General features: G+C 36.4%; 1 protein-coding gene across 2 annotated transcripts; it reads left to right on the top strand.

Moving 5' to 3' along the window:
* The first annotated feature begins 1,021 nt into the window (after nt 1-1,021).
* LOC110920720 (vacuolar fusion protein CCZ1 homolog B) lies at nt 1,022-6,510 on the top strand. Of its 2 annotated transcripts, none has more exons than XM_022164919.2 (10): nt 1,022-1,179; nt 1,478-1,682; nt 1,776-1,869; nt 2,442-2,625; nt 2,813-2,922; nt 3,209-3,304; nt 3,423-3,851; nt 5,143-5,298; nt 5,834-6,045; nt 6,158-6,510. In XM_022164919.2, the coding sequence occupies exons 2-10, from the start codon at nt 1,489-1,491 to the stop codon at nt 6,186-6,188; spliced, it is 1,506 nt and encodes a 501-aa protein (XP_022020611.1). In that variant the 5' UTR covers nt 1,022-1,179; nt 1,478-1,488; the 3' UTR covers nt 6,189-6,510. The 2 variants fall into 2 exon arrangements, with proteins under 2 accessions (XP_022020611.1, XP_035842760.1); XM_035986867.1 differs by having other exon boundaries at nt 1,055-1,179; nt 1,400-1,682.
* Nucleotides 6,511-22,930: the final 16,420 nt, after the last annotated feature.

Below are 22,930 nucleotides of genomic sequence, written 5' to 3'. Positions count from 1 at the left end.
TTTTGCGCGCTAGGTCTCTTACGGACCACAAGGCATCACCCTTACAGTCCGTAAGGGGTACGCTGACAGCATAATTGGAGCTGGCAGCAGCCAGCTGCATATCTTGCCACCTTGATCCTTCCCTGCCACCATTTATTCTTGTTATGACACATGTTGGAAACTAATCACTCACATAACACCTCATAAGACACTTGTCACAATCTCACCACTTGAAGATTAGTATAAATAGCCTCCCATATGATCCATATTCTTTGCACCATTATTTTCTTCACTTCTAAATCTTCTTTGGCACGTAGTTTATGAGAGAATTTTTTATAATAAATGTTAATAAATAAACTTACAGTTACTGTTTGTTTACCTTTAACTGTTAAATCTGCAACGCATATAATCATTAAGTTTTGGCGTTTTGTATTAAAGTCGTTTTAGATAAATATGGCGTTTCATCTGGAAGTGACGTTATGGCCCCTTCTCCCCGTGATATATATGTGTCTGGAAGTGGCGTTATGGCCCCTTCTCCCAGTGATATAAAGCCCCATTACACAAGTACTTAAAAGAGTAAAACTGAAAAGTGTAATAAGTACTCATATTTAATGCCGATTAAATCTACTTGAAGGGAGAAAAACAACTATACAATTGGACCATGTGTTTTGGTGTGCTAAGGAGTATGGATGGGTTTGTCTTTCTCAAATGCCCGTATGAGTACCTATATCGTACTTGTATCCGTACCAATTTTAGGTATTTATTATATGGGGGCAGGATTTAGAGAAATCGTCTAAAACATGGTGTAGAGGATTAACTCCTGATGTTTCCCCCACTCACACACACACACATATACATATATACATACATATGTATGTATAATTGAAGGGTTATATAACCCTTTTACCACTCTCTTGTGATATAAAGCCCATTTGTTACACATTTCGTCACTTATCGCATAACGCCGCAAAAAAGCTTTATGGCTTGGCTGCACATTTCCTAAAATGGTTTTTTTATTGATAACACATAATACTTGTAAATTTTAACACCATAACAAAACCTATTTAGTCGTTAAAAAACTAATTCGTGTCTCTCGTGTTGGTGGCACTGTGCACCTCTTCTACTCGGGTTTATTTTGCTGTTTGCACCATCGGCACACCTACTACCACTCGCCGGCTTTCCGATCGATCCGATTTTCCGGTAATCTCCTCAATTTTCTTCTTTAAACATACTTCACCGTCACAAAATGCATAAAAGACATTAAAATTTCATACAATTCGTGTACATTTCATCAACTATCCGGCTGTAATCTGTTAGAACTAAAGGAATCACAAATTGCAATGAGATATGTCAATTTTGTAACCCTAATTTCTAATTAAGATCGATAGCAACATAATTACCGTTACTTGTTCAAATTTAGGGTTTCAAAGGTTACGTGTTGTGCAAGATACATGAAACTGTAGTGATCTGTGTAAATTGTTTGATTATAACTGATTAGGACGTTATACTATGGGTTTATCATCTGCTGCTACTACTACTACAACTCCCGGTGAGCCACTGAAGTTTTGCATATTTGATTTAAGAAGGGGGCAACATGAGGGAGAGGAATTGGAGAAGATTTTGTTCTTTTTTCCAGCTGATTTGCCTTTTCCGGCTCAGCTTTCAGTCGTTGGCCTCAGCGAAGGACTCATTACTTTCACAAGGTCAACGTTCGGTGATTCGTTTTAAACTTGTGATTGAAATGGTTTGGATTTTTGGCAGAAATATGTAAATTTGGTTTGGATGTGTTTTTGCAGAATTTTTTCGCCTGAAGCGGCTTGTGAGGTTATAGAAGCAGAAATGCATTCGCATGTGTTCTTTGAGGCAGAGCCTGATATTTGGATGGTAATGGTAAGTGTGTTTTTTTATGTAAAACAAGATGATTAATGGTTGTAATTTATCTTGATGATTTTAGTTTTAAAGATACAAACATTTGGTTGTTCGTATGCTCTTGGTGAGCATTTGTTATTTGCTGAATAAGATGGTTTATCATAATCTAATTCAGATATTGTTGATATATATATTCACTGTGGTCTTTATGAAAGTTTCTAAAAAAACGTATACATTGTTGTCACGTGTTTCCATTACTCCGTCACTTGTCACACATTTTATACGTATTCATTTATTATGACTTCGCTCAAAATGGTAAAAGGCGTCTGCGTCTTTATATCCTCATCCCTTTATATTCCTAAATTTCTATACCCTTTTACGTCCTAAGTCCTATCATCTTGCTTTTCTTGCTACATATTCCTTGATGGCATTTCCAATCACATATATTATCATGTTATGAAGTTTTGTACATTGCGTAACGGGAAAGACGTAACTGCCATATATACTCCTCAAACACTGGCAAAGTCATTTTCTAAAGGGGATAAAAATAAATTCTATGTTTTCTGTCAAGTTAAAAACAGTCTATGTTGTAGGTGGTTGCAAAAAGCAAAGAGACAGAAGCCATATGGAGAATTGAAGCACTACGCAGTGTTCTTAAGGAAATCCACTCTCTTTTTGTGATGTTTCATGGTTCTATAAGAATGTTGCTTGATAAAGAACCTGGTGGAGGTCTAACTCGTAGTCATTTGTATACTTTCATCATGGATTACCTTAGTGGTAAGCCCTTTTCGTAATCATGTCCTACATGGGTCATATAAAATCCGTTTCCATTTTTCTTTTCTTTGTTTATTCAAGGTTCCTAATTGTCAGCATATATCAGCTGTGGTAATTCTGAAATTTTTGTTTATGGTTTTCAAATGGAATTATACCTGTTTCTTATATATGCATGTTTTCTTTGAGGCAGATTTTCTCGTGGGCAACAAATTTTTGCTACCTAATTTTCGTGACTCCTTAAAGGAACGTGGGACTGTACAGATGCTGACAGTTGGACGCGAGGCTGCTATTGAAGTACAGGTCAGATTTACATCATGCATCTTCTCATAATTCTAACAAGCACGTTATGTAAAAGGCTGTTTTTGCATAGACCTGCAAAAGCAATTTGTTCGATCTTATGGAGGAATTGTTACTCAAAAATATTTTTGAATATTTAATTAGGATAGTTGGAATAAATTGGAGGAAAAAACAGTGTGGAACGATATCTGTTTTCTTAATAGCAACATTTTATTTAATTTTGTGGGCCATGTAGAAAATAATTTCACTTTCTTCTGTAATTTCGTTAAATTACTTCTTGTTTGTGCAGTCTCTTGTTGGCACGTTAGATTCATGCATGGGAAACGCCTTAGGCTACTCAGTTATCTTGTTTCAGGACCTCCTTGTCTCTACAACTCTATCCCCCGTATGTTGCATCTTTCATGCCTAAGCTACCCCCCCCCCCCCCCCCCCACCCCAAAAAACCCACTCACACACCAACACTCATTTTTGCATTTATTAATAATCTTTTTGATGTATTTCAGGATGACACGGTGAATCTATTTTCATACAGTACCCTAAGGCTGACCCCACGTATACTTTCTTCGGGAGGAAGTACATGGTCTTACTTACGAAAAGGTAGTTCTTCTCATGCTGAGTCAGCACTGGATCGCCTACATGGCTTCCAGGACAGCTCTTCCGCAAGAGGTGATAATTATCAAGTTCTGAGGCCCTTACAGTACGGCAAGTGGTCCAAAGGGAAAGACGGGTTTCTAGTAACCGATATTTGGGGTGTAGAAGTCGGTAATTTGGTTCCCACCACCCCGACAATATGGCTTCAGCAAATAGAGCACAAGATGTATCTTTGTGCGTATCAGTATAAAAGCGTTACGATACTTCTTCTTATACCTGTTACGTCTATGCTTAACGGCGAGGAAGGGATCTCCATGTTGAAGCAACAACTTCTTGAAAATGTTAGTTTTCTATCTTTGATCTATACACTTATCTGAATGTGTTTTGAAAGTGATTTTGTGATTTTAAATCATTAGAAGAGTAAAGTACACGGATGGTCCCTGTGGTTTACCAAAATTTTGGGTTTGGTCCCTAGCTTTCCAAAATTACACGGATGGTCCCTGTGGTTTGCAATTTGTAATGCATTTAGTCCCCAGCCAACAAATCTAAAGGTTTCAGCATGTCCAAGTTAGAGACGAAATGCGTTACAAAGTGCAAACCCCAGGGACCATCCATGTGACTTTGGGTAAAGTTGGGGACTAAATTCGTTACGCAATCCACACTGACCATCCATGTATTTTTGAAAATCTAGGGACCAAATCCATGATTTTGGTAAACCACAGGGACCATCTGTGTACTTTACTCTTATTAGAATAAGATAATCAAATATTAATGAATGCTATAGAAGATGGTGTTTGGATTTTTTTTCCTTTGTATTAAGTTGCAATAACTAGTTGACAGTTTGTGATTGTTAGGGAATTAACACACACATGTGGGTGTGTAATAAACGAAACATACATCTTCATGGAAGAAAGAAGAGATGTTTTGAGAAATGAGGGCAAAAGCTTCTCACACTAAGTTAAAATAAATGGTAAATAGATTGATAGCTAAATATAAATTTTAAACACGTTTTTATCTTTATGACTATGAAATACGCTAACAAATTGCATGTATCTACTTTATTATTGCGTATCGTCAGATTCACTTTAGAATTACAATATCTGATTCATTATTCCTTTTTTTTTATTTCCATGTATCGACTTTTTCACGTGTGTACTTTCTTCGAGTATCTAATTTTTGTGTATATGCTTTATTTTCTTAAATATAGGGTCACTTTCGTAAAATTAATTTCGTGTATATCAGTATTGTAGAGGTATAAACTTGTGTGATGTGCATGTCTGTAAGTAACCCAAACATGTATCTACTCATGTTGGCAGTTGGCTCACCAATAATATCTTTTCTGAGTCTTGTGACTGAATCTATCTGTTTGGTTGTTTCCAACACATGCATAGATCTTTGTTCATTATCATTGATTTACGTGTGTACTTATCAAGTCTCCTACAAATGCTATTTAACCAACTTTGACTAATTTTGACCCAGAACTACATGAGGCCCTCACGCATCAGGCGCACCTTTTATACCAATTGTTCTAGTTTGATTTTTTTTTTTTGGAAATATGAACACTCGTCGACTTTTCGTTAATAATATTATCAATTTTAAATATTTTTTTTTTGTTTTTCTTATTCCCGGCAGGCATCTTCAAAGATACATAAAGTCGAGGAGAAGCTTGCAAAGGGATGGGGTGGTGAGAACGCTTATCATGTCAAAGGGTACCGTTATTTGCTAGTGGACGGTGACAACAACATATCCCGGGCTTCCCCCTCTGGAAAAGTAACTACCCTAGCAAAGGTCAGAATCGTTTTTTATTAGTTTAGAGTAAAATGCCATTTTTGTCCCTAAGGTTTGGCCAGTTTTTCGACTTTCGTCTAAAGGTTTGTTTTACAGCATCTAGATCCAAAAGGTTTGAAATCTTGCCATTTTCATCCGTTTCGTTAACTTCATCCATTTTTTCTGGTTAAGTCAAGGGTATTTTCATCTTTTTTGTTAACTTAAAGGGCAATTCGGTCTTTTCAAGGGTATTCGGTCTTTTTACATAAAGTGAAAAAAGACCGAATTGCCATTTAAGTTAACAAAAAAGATGGAAGTACCCCTGACTTAACGGAGAAAAATGGATGGAGTTAACGAGCCGGATGAAAATGGCAAGATTTCAAACCTTTTGGATCCAGAAGCTGAAAAACAAACCTTTGGATGAAAGTCGCAAAACTAGCCAAACCTAAGGGACGAAAATGGCATTTTACTCATTTTTTTGTTTGATATAGTTATTTTCATGCATACACAACTTACCATTCATGTCAATGTTTTTCCAATTTCTATTATTATACAGGAATCATTACTAGCGTTGAATAAGGTTCGGGAAGATGTTGATTTGGAAAGAAGCCGAACAAAAGGGGACGATTTAGAAATATGCATTAGAGCGAAAAACAACTCGTGGGTGATCGCTCGGGCTGCGAGAGGGAAACAGCTTTATATAGTTCTTGAAAAGGCCAATGAGACTCTTCTTTACGCCTCAGAAGCCGTTGAGAAGTTCAGTGACAGGTAACACTGTTGACTATTTTCAGTCGAGACTCGTTTTAAGATTAAAATTACTATTTTATTATTACATAAAATCCTTGAGCTCTTGTTGATTAGTTTTTCTAATATCATGTAGGTACTGCGATGGAGCATTTTCATTGGATTAAAAATCATCCGAGCTATTACAGTTTATGTTCCTGGAAGTTGGCTCCATAAAGTATGGTTTATTACCCTAGAGTACAACTAGACATGTATGCACATATTGTTTTGATGGGCCGATGGGGCAAGGATGTGAAAAACGGGAGGAAAAGGGCGGACGTAGTATGGTGATAGATCATAGATTTCTGGAACGATGATGATAATATAATACAGTAAAATATCGGGTAGTGAGTTTAAGTTTGAAATTGATACAACTCATAATGAACATGGAATGTGTTATGGTGATGAACATGAAATTTTGTTTGATTTAGTTAGTTAATAAGTTTTACATTCTTGTGTAGGAAAGAATTTTTGTAGGAAAATTAATGAAGATGCTTTTGACAAATATAAAGATAAAATATAAGGGGGTCTGGGCGCCCCGTGATTCCCACAATATCACGCATCAAACAACGTGATACACCGCTGCCACCATCGAGCTTCACGTGTGGACTTTAAGACCTATAAAAAAACCTTCTGTTCGATGCTATATATATACATCACTAGTGATGGCCACCCCTAGTAAAATCCATCACTAGTGATGGAATCAAGCTCAATGACGTGGTGGACAATGATTGGGTGTGGTGAGTGATGGAAAGTGGAGCACCCCTACCCCCTAAGGGGAGGGGGGTGGTTCACTAGTGATAGAATTCTATCACTCACAAGCACCAATCAAGTTCCGCCATGTCATCGACCATTTTTCCATCACTGACAACCTTTTTTAGTCGGGGTGGTCATCACTCACCACCACACCCAACAATTTCCCCCCAACCAACAATTACACTCACAAAACAAAAACAATAACGCGTTAAAAATATCACGAAAATGGAATTGCGTTATAGAATAACGCGTTATAGCAAGTCCACGGGGTGGGGGAGATGAAAGTTCCACGCGTTGAACTTCTCTTCCGTGATAGAATAACGGACGAGCCCGGGTTCTCTAATGGGTGGTCAAAAAGATGTCCTGTTGTTAGTAACGAAAACTACAGTTTGGTGACGATGTTTGTAAATTGGTGATTAAGTTGTGTTAGAAATAGAGATGATGAGTGCTGAAACCTTTCTAGCTAGGGGTGAGCAATGGGTCGAACCCGGCTCGAACCAGCCCAGCACCGAGACCTATTTTGTGGAGATGTCAGGACCGAGGACCGGATCAAATGGTGGTGGGTTGGGTTGGTTTTTATAAGTCCACATAATGCAAACTCTGTGTGTATTGTTATTGAAAAAATATTTTTTAAAGAATCACTATTGCTTCGCCATCATCATTGATACATACACATTATATACATACATACAGATTGTTAAAGCCTTTCAATCCAAAATCTTCAACTGTTAAAACCTTTCATGCATAATCTGCCTGCTGCGATGTCATGTCTTGTCATGCATACACATCAATATATACATACAAAATCCTTTCTGTCATGTTCATACGTAAATTGTCATGTTCTTTATGTACGTATATGATACAATCTTCAACCAATATACACATACAAATCGGAATTAGAAACAAAAAAAAAAAAATATTGAACAGTGATTTCAAGCAAAAAAATAGTAGTCTTGAATCGAATAATAAACTTACGATGATTACAACTCCAACCGTGATGAACACACGAACCAAAAAGGTGATGAAAACACCTAACTTTATGAACACACGAGCCGATAAATTATAATTATGAATTTAATTGATAGTTATTAACATAAACTTACAATGAACGTAAAATCAAAGTTACAAAGAATAACGTGATGATTATCAACTCCAACCTGGATAAACACACACAAAAAATCTAGATCTCAACTTGTTCGTATGATCATTGATCCTCAAGGGATATGCCATCTATATGGACTTCAACCATGTATCCAGGACTGCACGAAAATACAAAACATTATCTTAGTCATCCACGGAGATAAAGCTCTAGCTGATACTGTTGCTAAATTGACCTGGTTAGAAGCTCGTTTAAAAGAACTTGGTGTAGAGATAGACGTGAAAAGTCATATATTTTTACATCATTTATCCTTATGATCTTGTCGGTTTTTTCATTGTATATTCACAGGATTTTGGTACTTATTTAATTATTTGGTGAACTTGCAGTGTTTCCCTCTAGGTGGTCCACTTGTACTCCTGTAGTCTTTTGATACAGGTCGTTGACAACGGGCCACATAGAAGGGCTAAGCGGTTTGTGCTCACCTTCTTCAGGCACTAGTTCAGAGAGGCCTTTAGTAGTTAGTTAATAAAAAATCGTTCCTTTTAAAGTAGACTAGAAGTAGAAGTCGATAGATGTTTATTATCTAATATTTGTAGTATAGTGTCCACGGTTTAATATCTGGACTTGCTACATTGCAACCTGTATTCGATTTGATATACATATTTTCACACATCATCTTTCATCTTTCTATGTAGGAGATGAAACATACCAATTAAAGTTTATGATTATCTACTTATCTGTATACATGTTTTCATAGATGTGGATATGCAACAATTTGCATAACAATTAGAGGACATGGGTCATTACTTACGCAATAGTTTTTCTTGAGCCTCCAACGTTTTTATTATTATTACTAGGTTAAAACCCTGTATATTACACGGGTTTCATCAATAAATTACTAAATAGGTATTGATAAGCCGGAAAAATATACAACATATATTAAAAATAATAATTACATAAATGAAATATTCATAAATAGTTGAAAAAATAAGAATTTTTAACTATTTGACCCCCTAGAGATCAAACATAACTCAAATAGATATGTCTATAAAAAATGGTTGAAGTTGTCAAATGAGGCATACTTAGTCGACCCATACGAGCCATGAATGTAGAGAAGATTAGGAGAACGATGTATGCGTGTATGATATTACACAACATGATTCTTAAGGACGTCGGGCATACATTCTCACCAGTCCACATAAGGGATCCTTTAGTTCAACCCGTTTTGGATAATGATGCCCTTGGTGAGATTATGGATCCACATACACATTTCCGACTTCGCATGATCTTGTGGCACATATTTCAATTCAAGATCTATCGTATCTTGAAGATTTAGACGAGGAATAGCTTATTTTTATTTTGTATTATGTTCTATAATTTTTTTAGTTGGATTTTTTTATTTTCTAATCTATTTTATTTATCTGAATTTGATTTATGTTTATTTGGTATTTAATTGTTTAATTTATTTGATGTTAAAAAAAATTCGAGGATACTTTAGGGTATGTTTCACCAGTGTTTGTGGTTTTAAGGTGTATCTTCCCCCAACTATAACAGGAAAAAAATATAATAAAATATGTTAGAAACATATGATAAAAACTATGCTATTAATTAACCTATCATTTTAATATCATTGGAGATAAAGTTAAAAATTATTATTTGTTATTTAATAAAGAGGTTTTTTTTAAATAATGGCAAGGGGCATGAGAAAGTGACATGTGTCTCAAAAGATTTTTGTTTATTAGTATAGGAAGATTATTATTATTATTATTATTATTATTATTATTATTATTATTATTATTATTATTATTATTATTATTTTTATTATTTAATAATAATTAAGCCCAAATTAACAATTCTATAATTTAAAGTAGGCCCAATTGGTAAATGCCAAAGCAAAGCCCAAGACCCAAAACATTAAAATAAGCCTTTTCATTATGGGCGGCAATTGGAAAATCAAACGTCGACAGTCGAGATATATCCGGATGATTTACTACACAAGAAATAGAGACTCTTTTGGGTGATGTTGAGGCATTTCGTCACACTATAAGCGATAATTGTAGATTTGCAAACTTAAATGAAATAAGTGATTTGCTCGTCTTATGGTGGAAAACGGAACGCATAGTTCTTGTCCTTTGGTTTATTAGGTAGTGAAGTTAGCTTTAGTTTTACCGGTTGCAACCAAAACTGTGGAAAGATTTTTTTTTTTCTAAACTGAAACTTGTCAAGACGGATTTACACAGTCGAATTGGCCCGGAATATTTGAACAATGCCATGGTTTGTGCGGTGGAAAAAAGATCTTTTGATAAAATAAAAGATGACGATGTGATGGAACAATTTCAAACTATGAAAAAGAAAAGAACAAATCTAGAGTTAAATGCTTGGTTGGTCCTTGTGGTTTTCAAAAATTGCATACTTGGTCCTAATGGTTTACTAATTACACGCTTGGTCCCAAAACTTGTCAAAAATGCACTCGGCTGGTCCCTAGCCCTAACATCAGTTAAATTTTCAGTTAAGTCCATGTTAAATGACCAAAATACCCTTGCTTATTAACTCTCTTTATAATCCCTCGTTACTAATTACAAGCTGCCATTGTTATTCCTCCAAGATCTCTCTCACATCATTCACATCGATTTATTTATTATTGACAATTGTTTTAGCTTCATATACCTGATTTCTGATTGACGAGATCTTGTTTAAGCTTTTTCTCACTAAAAATCCTCAAAACACTTACGGAATCTTCAACGCTGCTGAATTGTTGGATAATGATGACAGTTTTGGGGGATGTATAACTACTGAAGAATGGATTGTTGAACATGATGCAGGGTTTGATTGTAGCGGTGAGATTGTGGTGGTCTGTTGGACCGAACCAGGATCCGATCTTGAGCGACTTTTTACTACTCCCCTTAGCTTGTGTTGCCACTTCATCCATGGCCGAATCAAATGTTCTATAGGAGACGTCGTGATTGAGGGATGTCGTGGTTCCATTTTGAACCAGCTGAGCTGACTACTCAAGCCCAAAATCGGTGTTGGATGTAGTGACCGAAGGTGCAGCGGTGTTTCGAGGGCTGAGATTGTGAGCTGCCACATCCAATTTTGGGTTACGTTTGAAGTCAAACTCCCGTAAATCAAGTTGAAGTCTGGAGCATCGGATTTCGATTCTGTACAAATGCTAATTTGTAACACCCAAAAAATGGGTTTGGTAATTAAACCACGTTACTAGTGACGACGGGTAAAATACCGTTAGTGGTAAAAATTAACCCGGTTAATATTAGGATTTAAATAAATAAATTTGATGTTAATTAAAAGAGGATAAATACTTTGAGGAAAACAAAGTATATAGAAGGCCCGAGCTAACGGGACTTAAAATAAAACGGGTTATGACTACCCCGAACTCACTAAGTTAAACTAGCAAAGTTTAACCTAGTTAACAAAACAAAGTATTGTTGAAAATAAGTAGGTTGTAGCCTACTTACTAGTTAACAAAACTTGAGGGACCAAAATTGTCAAAAAGGGAACAAGTTCTATTAATAAAAAAAACACACACCACACACACTTTGTGTGTGTGGATCGATCATCAGGAGCGACCAAGAGAGCTCAAACCCTAAAATCAACAAATTCACCAAATTGGAGCACGAAACAAGCCCCAAATCAATGCATGAACGCGTATAAATGATCACCAAGTCAAAGGGATCGTAAGGTATGTTAAATTTTGTAATTTGGTGATGTCTTGAAGCTATGATGAACACTCAAAATCACAATTTGGGAATGGATGATGAATCCATGAGTGTAGTTGTGAAGAAATCTATGTGTAGGAACAACCCTAGTTAACAATTTGATGAACTAGTGTTGAAAACTAGGGAATTGATGATTTCCCTTGTATGTGCTAAGTGGGTTATGGCTAGATAATGAAGATGGTGATATAATTGTGCTAGAAATCATCATAGTTGATAGTAGAAACAAAGTACTTGAGCAAATTTACATGATTGAGTACTTGTTCATACATGATAGAGATGGGTTTTTATGATATGATGATGTTAGTGTCTAAATTGTGATTAGAATCCTCGTATTAGATAATAAAAGTATGCTACTTGAACCATTTAGGTGTTTGAGTACATGAATCATAATTACCATGAATTGGGTTTGGTGTAAAAAGAATGGAAATGATGATAAATTCATATTAAAAATGAAGCTTGATATCATCATGTGTTAAGAAAGATTAATGTAGTGTTAATTCGATGAATTATGGTTATAAAACTGGGTAAACGAAGTGAATAAACGGTAGCCTAAGTATGATGCTACCGTGTATTTGACCAAGTAGTTAAATGAGTAGTAAAGCTACATCATGTAATCACTTATGATTAATAGGCCGTTGACTTTAAACAGTCAAACCGACCTATAATACGATGAATGATAATTCTTGAATATAAAATGCGTAGGGTGGAATGATCGTATTAAGTTATGACTAAACTAACCACCTTGTGAAATGATGCATAATAGTTGGCGCTTAAACAAGCTAGGTGAAGCTTGGAGTGAAGGCGGGTCAAACGAATCAAGAATGAAGGAAAAAGCATAATTCGGATGCAAGGTAAGTATAACTTACACTAGTCTTATATTTTAGAATATTCTCTTATCGTATTAGTTACGAATAAGATAAATACATAATTGAGGTAAGATGTTCCGGCGTGTAAACGTACGGAACAAGATAGTCGAGTATGACAAGAAACCATGTTGATGATTTAAAAGGAGTTAAATCTATAATTTGACCATTTTATGACAATGGAAAATGAACTTTTGAATGGTTACCTTATAGCGTAAACCAAAACAAACAATAAGGGTAAAACGGTAAATTGGTCATGCATCGACCATAACTATTGGCTTTAAAAGACACTTATGAAGTAAGCCTTAATAGGCCGAAAAGTGTTAAGAAATGAATTATAAGTAAAGCGACCGCACGATGTAAATCGGAGCGAGTCATATAGTCGAGATGAAAATACATGTCATCTCGCCAATATAATCGGTCATTTAGACCAAACGGGTCAAAGGGTGAAGATACCACCTTTTGATAATAGCGACTAATGATTCTTGTCGAGTTATATGATTTCAGGAATAAATGTAGAAATGATATTTGCATCGCTACTATTTAGCGAATATTATAGCAAGGCATTAAATCAGGTCAATACATTGACCCGAGCCAGGTATGTGTAATAGAGTAATGATTCATTGAGAACGTAAGGTTCAATGAGTATTTAATGAAGTCTTAGATAGACAATGGGATACTTAAATGGGTAAACCGAATGTTTTAAAAGAGGGTAGTGGCGTTTTGAAAAGCATATTGACTTTTCGAGCAAGATCATAATTCAAAAGAAGAATCATGGGTCAAACATGCTCTCAAAAGACCTTGTCGTAATTGAAAGACTAAAAAGGACCAAAACGCCCTTGTTAGCTAATTTGAACAAACAACCTTTAAAGGTTGTTTGGAAACGAGTTTTATAATTAGATAAATACTTAGAATAAGTATAGAAGCTGAAAGAGGTATTATATTAGTCAAATGCCACTATTTGTGTTTTTGCCGTAAAATAATGATCCGAGAGGTAAAAATTGGTTTTTATAGATCACCACATTAAACCCACCATAAATTCAGTTGTGGTGGGAGATTATATGATAAGAAATGTGGTGACGGATTGCTAGAAGTAATCAAAAGCGAAATTAGGCTCGAAAGTGCTTAAATACCCTTAACGGGTCAAAATAAGCATACAAGTGAAAATGGGTTTAAATTGTGTAATAAACCTGTGGTTAGAACCTAATATGGTAAATAACCTTAAGTTGAAGTAGTGTATGTGATATAAAGGTCAAACAAATATGTTTGTGTGATAAATGCGTAAACGGGTCAAAATTTTGTAAAAAGATAATAAGCCGAAGGCATGAAAGTCTCAAAATTTATTAAGCCAGATGTCAGATTTTAACTCCATGTGATGGAGAATCAAATCACAATCACGTAGGAAGAAACGGTAGGTTAAACGGACAAGCGGTTTGAAAGATACGAAAGATTTCGTGTCAATTACGACAAAAAGGAAACTGGGCTGTTACAGAGTCCACCGTAACTTACGGTGCCACCGTAAGTTACGGTGGAGATGAAAATGCTACGGTGGTTGCCTACTGTTGTACGGTAGGGAAATAACATTACAGGGGCCACCGTAACTTACGGTGCCACCGTAAGTTACGGTGGAGGTCATTTCCAAATTCTTGTTTTTAGAATCAAGTGTTTCCCGGACTCGTTTAATCACGTTTTAATCCCAGTATCACTAAAGCATTTCATGTTTATGAAATGTAGGTACATTTTGGATGCCGAGAGACGATCAAGCTCAACGAAGAACCAAACACGATGTAGTTACATGCTTCCGCACCTTGCCACGTTGTATATTTTAGACAACGAATTCGATCACGTTATGTAGAATAACTTATAATTTGTAAAAGTTTTAATAAACCCGTATTTTTTTATAGTATGTGTAGTCTTAGCTACACATCTAATTGTTGGTATTTGCATATAAAACCGTTAAATAGAAAATATGGTGTTACAAGTTGGTATCAGAGCCCTAGTTTAAGAGATTCAAGTATGGTGGGGAAAACCATGCTTGGACTTAAACCTTACGCTCTTGGTAAAGAATAGTGTTCGGTTCGAGGCTTGATCGCAGATCCGGTAAGTACATGTATGTTAATAGTTTAGCATGCTAAAGTGTTGTAAACAACACATAGGGCTATCGTGTGATACATGTTACCCCAATTGAAATGATTGATATAGTTGGCGAAAATACGCGCGTTGACGCGTATAGTAGAAAAAGCCTTGTATTATAATATGAACGATTATTGAAGTTGATATTACTAACTTTTGAGAATGTTTTAATTGAAGGACACTCGCGTTTGAAGACGACGAGAGTCAAACGAATTGTGGATATGATGATGGAACGGTCCGAGATATGACAAGAAGAGCATGCTCATCAAGGACCTAAATCGCGTAATGGTCGCGAAAAAGACTAATGGCAAGAAGAACCCGTTAGGGCAAGCATTTACCAGGTGCACGTTAAAATTATTGCATGAATATAAACATGCAACCAATACGTAGAAACTGATAGTTGCAGATTTAGATTGAAAACTTGGACAAACCTGAATAGAATACCTATCCAGGATATTGTTTCCAAGAGAAATAAACAGAGGTATTACTTACATAGGGCGTGATGTGAAAACTATAAAAAGGTCATGCGTGTCATGTGTTAATCGCTTACTCTAGCCAAGTAAGTAGTGGCATATGATACCATGAACTTCTTATAGCCGACACATTTACATCCGATGTAGTACGGATAGGGTAAATTGGACAAATTAAAAGTACCCAAATGAATCAAATGAGTAAAATATTTGATAATAATGTAAACGCACAGCCGAGTGACGGAAGCGTGTTACATTAGGATAATGAGCCCGAAAGAAGGGACAGAGAAACATGTAAAATAGTTAAGGTACGCATTGGGAGGGGTTGTACTTACACTCGAACCCGGAAAATGCGAATATGTCCCTAAACGAGTAGTTTTTGTAAAACGTCAAACTCGAGGACAAAGTCGGAATATAGAAATGAAGCGAGGTCTTAATGCATACCGGGAGGGTTGCAATAATAACGACTTTGGTAAAACACCCGGTTGATGGGTAAGAATTGAACGCATGCACAGACTGAGAAACGGAAACTCGGATGGAAAGTTAAAGGACTCGGGTTTTGGGTCATAACTAAAAGATGACAAAATAATGTAAATAAAAATCGTGAATAAATTATGTTCAACTATTTTAAAGTTGAACGGGTCGATTACAATATCACGCCGGACGGCATGAGTAAATACAAACGGGATAGTGGTACCGTTAAAAGCAAAAGAATAATGAGCCCGGTAATGGGACATAATCGAGTACGGATATATGAAAACTGGAGAATGGTGAGCATAAGATGAATCGACGCATAAATGATATGAGAAGTCATAAAGTCGGAAAATTTCGTCCGAAAATAAACAAATGAAGCCTTGGACTACGGTCAAGGTCAACTAAAGTTCAAAAGCGGAAATATACGATTCCAAACATAACAAGACATGCTTTGAAGCTATATATGCATATATACATATATGCATTTGAATGTAGATACAAATAAAAGATGAATCTGTGGGATCATCGTAACCTACGGGAATGCGATTAGTGTTAAGGACTACGGGACCAGAATGACCCTCGGGTCACGAAAAGAAAGGGAAATAAACCTTAGGGTTCCCATTAAAAGGGGGTGAAGACCTAAGGAAATAGCCTACGAGGCCACGTGAGAGAACCTACGAGTTACTTAAACAAAGCGAGAGAACCAGTGAGAATCCTCGCGTAAAACAAAGACTGTAAAAGAGTAAATGCCAAGTCGTCAAAATTGCTTGACATAAATTAAAGATAAAACATTAAAATGAAATTCCGTTTTAGTCTAAAACAACGTTTTATCAAACACATATAGTATGAGATGATTGGGAAATAAACCTAAAACACGACGTGACGCGATCACAGTCAGGAAAGTTATGTGAAATAAAATCACATAGTAGCCCGAGAGATGGGTATAAAGTAACTGGACTAATAAGACTAGTCAGTGAGGCCGGTTAAGGTCAATATTTAAATTAAGAAAGTGTTCAACACGCTATCTATATTAGGATTAGCGTGAAATAATCATAGTTGATAAGCGTGTATGACCAAGTGGCCAAATGGCTACTCAGTCAAGCCAAATAATAAAGGTAAGTGAGTACAAAACGGCAGTGATGGTCCATGAGGTCATAATAACGAAAAGTATTGATCGCCTATACTGAGCGATCACAAGGCAACACAAGCAAAGTGTTGGGAAGTCAAATCGAGTAAAGGCACGATAAAAAGGATAAAGCCAGAAGGTATGTGGTAATATGCCTTGTAGTATTCTGTTAATAGCACATCTAGATAGTGCTAAATAAATAAGATAAAATCAGGAAATTCATTTTAGTGGCGAATGCTGTACGAATGAACCAAATGAATAAGTTCGTAAAGAAAAAGGGTCTGTTTGTAAACAGTGAAAGATCTCACTAGAAACATCCAAATGGGTGAAAATAACGGATTCACAAAGAATCCGAAAGTATAAAGGTGATGGATTTCGCTAAGTTAATCAAACAAGTCGAAATGAAAAGATGGTGTTATTCTGAGTTGCGTAAATTCGCATAAAAGATACAGATGTTGTGTAATTAAAAGATGTTACCATATTTGTCTAATGACACTAACAAATGGTCAAAGTGTGAGTAATGCTTAGAAGGTTACTCAGTTTATGTACATTGGGTTGAAACCCAATAAATTATGTAAGAAAAGGTTTCGAGGACGAAACCTCTTTAAGGGGGGTAGACTTGTAACACCCCAAAAATGGGTTTGGTAATTAAACCACGTTACTAGTGACGACGGGTAAAATACCGTTAGTGGTAAAAATTAACCCGGTTAATATTAGGATTTAAATAAATAAATTTGATGTTAATTAAAAGAGGATAAATACTTTGAGGAAAAAAAGTATATAGAAGGCCCGAGCTAACGGGACTTAAAATAAAACGGGTTATGACTACCCCGAACTCACTAAGTTAAACTAGCAAAGTTTAACCTAGTTAACAAAACAAAGTATTGTTGAAAATAAGTAGGTTGTAGCCTACTTACTAGTTAACAAAACTTGAGGGACCAAAATTGTCAAAAAGGGAACAAGTTCTATTAATAAAAAAACACACACACCACACACACTTTGTGTATGTGGATCGATCATCAGGAGCGACCAAGAGAGCTCAAACCCTAAAATCAACAAATTCACCAAATTGGAGCACGAAACAAGCCCCAAATCAATGCATGAACGCGTATAAATGATCACCAAGTCAAAGGGATCGTAAGGTATGTTAAATTTTGTAATTTGGTGATGTCTTGAAGTTATGATGAACACTCAAAATCACAATTTGGGAATGGATGATGAATCCATGAGTGTAGTTGTGAAGAAATCTATGTGTAGGAACAACCCTAGTTAACAATTTGATGAACTAGTGTTGAAAACTAGGGAATTGATGATTTCCCTTGTATGTGCTAAGTGGGTTATGGCTAGATAATGAAGATGGTGATATAATTGTGCTAGAAATCATCATAGTTGATAGTAGAAACAAAGTACTTGAGCAAATTTACATGATTGAGTACTTGTTCATACATGATAGAGATGGGTTTTTATGATATGATGATGTTAGTGTCTAAATTGTGATTAGAATCCTCGTATTAGATAATAAAAGTATGCTACTTGAACCATTTAGGTGTTTGAGTACATGAATCATAATTACCATGAATTGGGTTTGGTGTAAAAAGAATGGAAATGATGATAAATTCATGTTAAAAATGAAGCTTGATATCATCATGTGTTAAGAAAGATTAATGTAGTGTTAATTCGATGAATTATGGTTATAAAACTGGGTAAACGAAGTGAATAAACGGTAGCCTAAGTATGATGCTACCGTGTATTTGACCAAGTAGTTAAATGAGTAGTAAAGCTACATCATGTAATCACTTATGATTAATAGGCCGTTGACTTTAAACAGTCAAACCGACCTATAATACGATGAATGATAATTCTTGAATATAAAATGCGTAGGGTGGAATGATCGTATTAAGTTATGACTAAACTAACCACCTTGTGAAATGATGAATAATAGTTGGCGCTTAAACAAGCTAGGTGGAGCTTGGAGTGAAGGCGGGTCAAACGAATCAAGAATGAAGGAAAAAGCATAATTCGGATGCAAGGTAAGTATAACTTACACTAGTCTTATATTTTAGAATATTCTCTTATCGTATTAGTTACGAATAAGATAAATACATAATTGAGGTAAGATGTTCCGGCGTGTAAACGTACGGAACAAGATAGTCGAGTATGACAAGAAACCATGTTGATGATTTAAAAGGAGTTAAATCTATAATTTGACCATTTTATGACAATGGAAAATGAACTTTTGAATGGTTACCTTATAGCGTAAACCAAAACAAACAATAAGGGTAAAACGGTAAATTGGTCATGCATCGACCATAACTATTGGCTTTAAAAGACACTTATGAAGTAAGCCTTAATAGGCCGAAAAGTGTTAAGAAATGAATTATAAGTAAAGCGACCGCACGATGTAAATCGGAGCGAGTCATATAGTCGAGATGAAAATACATGTCATCTCGCCAATATAATCGGTCATTTAGACCAAACGGGTCAAAGGGTGAAGATACCACCTTTTGATAATAGCGACTAATGATTCTTGTTGATGTGTGTAAAATGCAACATATAAAACACATCATTTAAGGCATAAAACTAACCCTTTTTAAGTACTAATGTTGGAAAAAGAGTGTTTTTGTCTTCCTTTTGTATTTTCAGGATGAAATGAGCTCAAAATCACAAAAGAAACAAAAAGACCACTAATTCTACCATAAATACAAGAAAAGGGACAAAAGTAAACTGCCCGGACCCTCAACGGCACCTCCCAAGACAAAGAGAAGAGAACAGAGCCTGAACACGCCCCGTGTCCAGTGAACACGGGGGCGTGCCCAGGAAGCAGCAGAAAAGACAAACCAGTAGAAGCTTCCATTGCTCACCACGGGGCCGTGCCCAGCGGACACGGGGGCGTGTTGAAAGTACAGCAGGCGCATTAATTGTAATTCGCAATTACAATTAATGAAGAGAGAGAATGTCAGACGGGCACGGGGCCGTGTTCAGCGAACACGGGGCCGTGTCCAGCGTTCTGTTCAGCCTATAAATAGAGGAGCTTGGCTTCATTCTCTCTCATCCCTTGGCACACCACCTCTCTCACACTTCATCCACCACCCACCACCACCATAACACCATCATCCACCACCATCATCCATTGTCCATCATAGAGTGTGTGAGTCGTCTCGGGATCCAAGATTGATCGTAAGAGTTCTTGACAATCAAGGCCATGTTTGCCTAAGTCTCTTACATCACTTGGTGAAGACAAGTGTTTAGTATAATACTTTTTATTTTTAATCTTTTGCACTTTTTATTTGGTTTTGTATTAATGACTTTAATAACTAGTTACTTATGTTGAAGGTGATCTTTCCTTATCGTTTGTCCGTGGTGTCTTGGCATTATTTTACTGTCTATATAAAATAAAAGATTTTCACCATTCATATCTCCACGGTCTATATGGAGGTATGTTGGCTACCTGGTCGGGGGTTAAGGGAACGGTTTGGTAAAGGTCTTGCCCTTGTTCAGCGTTTAGAGGTCCTGCTTGGGACCTGGGTCAAATTTAGTAGGATCTCCTTCAATGCCCATAGGTATTGGATGGCGGGGATCCAAACTCTTTGACCCCCTCATAAGCTAACTACTATTAATACTATAACCCGGCTATTTAGGACTGTATCCCTGCTGACTCAGACTACTTAGCCGAGGGTAACGTCACCGCCAAAAGCGGGGCCTACCATAATTTGCATTAATAACTTAATTCATTATCTTTCAATAATCCGACCCTTTAGGATTGTATCCTTGCTGACTCAAACTACTGGGTTGAGGGTAACGTCGCCTTCAAAAGAGGGGCCTACTACAATAACTAAGATAATCTCTTAAACAAGTGCAAAAGTGCGAAAATAATCAAAGGTTATACTAATACACGTGTCGGATCCAAGTGATTCATCTTGTCTATCTGTTTTTATTTTATTTTCTTTTTCAGCATTTAGTTAGTTTTTATTTTTCTTAGTTTAAAACATTTTTCTAACTTTTTGATTTGATTAGACGTTGAGGATAAACCGGTATTAAAAGCTCTTGTGTCCTTGGACGACCTCGGTATCTTACCAACACTATACTACGTCCACGATGGGTGCACTTGCCCATATGTGTGTTTAGTGTTAGTAAATATCGTGTTTTATAAATTTAAAACTTGGCTAAAAGTGTAAAAAGGGCTTAAATATATATCTAAAAATATAACACACTTCACGCACATCAAGTTTTTGGCGCCGCTGCCGGGGACACAAGGATTTTAAGAAAGCTTAAAATCGACGGCCTAATCAGTTTTTCAAAACATTTTTAAAACGCGCGCATTTTTCTGCATTTTAGTTTAGTTTTTGCATTTACAGTAGCCTGAACACGGGGTCGTGCTCGCTGAACACGCCCCCGTGCTGCATATTTTAGAGTAGATACCCAGATACAGAGTCTGAACACGGGGCCGTGCTCGCTGAACACGCCCCCGTGCTCAAAGTGACCAGTAAATTTAATTAAAACGCCCAGATACAGTCCCTGAACACGGGGCCGTGTTCACTCAACACGGGGCCGTGTTCAGCTTCTGTTTCCGTCTTATTTTTGTTTTCTGGTCCCGAGACTCAGTTGTAGTCTGTTGAGTGATTCCTATGGATCAATACTCAAGAGATTACAACTACACCTATGATGAGGATGATTATAGAGGTAATTATTGCACTAATTGTCGTAATGCACACTCGGTTCAATATAATACTTCATATCAACCATCCAATTCATACAACCATTATGAGGAGCCCAGGTACGAGCCATCAACTTCATACACATCCTATGAAGACCAAAGGTATGAACCTCCTCCCTCATACTCGTATTTTGATGAACCAAGGTATGAGCCTTCATACTCATACTTTGAAGATTCAACATATGAGCCACCACCTTCATACTCTTATTATGAGGAACCATGGCGTGAACAACCCACCTCATATGAGTACTATGAAGAACAAAGTTTCGACCCTTATCCATCATATACTTACAATGAAGAACAATGGTGTGAACCATCTACTTCATATGAGTACTATGAGGAACCAAGGATCGAACAACCGGATTCAAGCTTAGAGGATCCAAATTCTTTCAATCTCACCGAAGTGACCAATAGGATATTAGAACACATTAAAACTATCGAACGTTGCATGAAAGAATCTCGCGCAAGGGAAGAGGAATCCCGCGCGAGAGAAGAGTTAAAAAGTAATAATAACGTAGAGGTAGTTGAAAATGTAAAAATGGAAGAACAAGAAAGTGAAAAACAGACACATGAGTTAAACAACGAAAATGGTGAGTCCGATAATGTTAAAATTCAAGAAGAGTCTAATTTAGAGGAAATTATTCTCTTATCACCTACTTTCGAAAACCATTGTTTAATAACCCCTCATGCCAAGTTTTTAAAAGAGTTAAACACTAGTGCTAAAATCAAAGAAATGGTAAGTGTTAAGTTAACTAATGATCAAACCTCGCTAATAAAAGAAGATCCTTTTGAAATTAACATCACACCGGTTCCATGTTTCTTTCAAAATTCGTTTATTAGTAATGTCACTATTGATAAAGATCTTTGTGTTAACATAATGCCCAACTACATTTTTGAAAAGTTAAGTATTAGTGATTTTACTCCACTTCAAATACCCATTTTTCTATCCGACCGAAAAGTAATGAAATCAATCGGTGTAGTCGAAGATATTTTGGTTCAAACAAATCAAATGGTAATCCCAACCGACTTCGTCATCTTAGACGATGCCCCCCTAGTCTTGGGAAAACCTTTTGTACAAACTCACAAAGCTTTGAAAAACCGGAAATTCAACAATCTAACTCTTCAATTAGGGGCATTCAAAAGGAGCATAGATCTTGAGCGCTCAATGAAATATCCTTTTGGCAACAATGACCCCCTAATTGAAGATGAAGCTGAACCACCTGATACAGACCACGAGGAAGACCACTTTGTCGACGAAGAGGTAGCCATAGAACAAACTTTTAAGGTTCTTGATCTAAATGAGCCACAAAATAAGGTGTCTCCTAAAGACCCACCCATCGAGCTCAAAGAACTCCCTAAGGGTTTGGAATATGCTTTTCTAGGCAAAGATGGTAGTTTACCTGTAATTATTTCGTCTAAATTAACTAGCATAGAAAAAGAAAAATTAGTTAACCTACTTAAAAAACACAAAAATGCGATCGCTTGGAAGCTTGTAGATATT

This window comes from Helianthus annuus, chromosome 17 (assembly GCF_002127325.2).
Source record: "Helianthus annuus cultivar XRQ/B chromosome 17, HanXRQr2.0-SUNRISE, whole genome shotgun sequence".
Taxonomy (NCBI): Eukaryota; Viridiplantae; Streptophyta; class Magnoliopsida; order Asterales; family Asteraceae; genus Helianthus; species Helianthus annuus.
This window is presented reverse-complemented; position numbering and strand designations above follow the sequence as displayed.

Bases quoted from the DNA above. Each gene is read 5' to 3' on its own strand.
- LOC110920720 (XM_022164919.2), top strand. From the start codon at position 1,489: ATGGGTTTATCATCTGCTGCTACTACTACTACAACTCCCGGTGAGCCA. The intron at 2,626-2,812 runs GTAAGCCCTTTT...TCTTTGAGGCAG, and splicing joins CATCATGGATTACCTTAGTG to ATTTTCTCGTGGGCAACAAA. The intron at 3,305-3,422 runs GTATGTTGCATC...GATGTATTTCAG, and splicing joins TCTCTACAACTCTATCCCCC to GATGACACGGTGAATCTATT.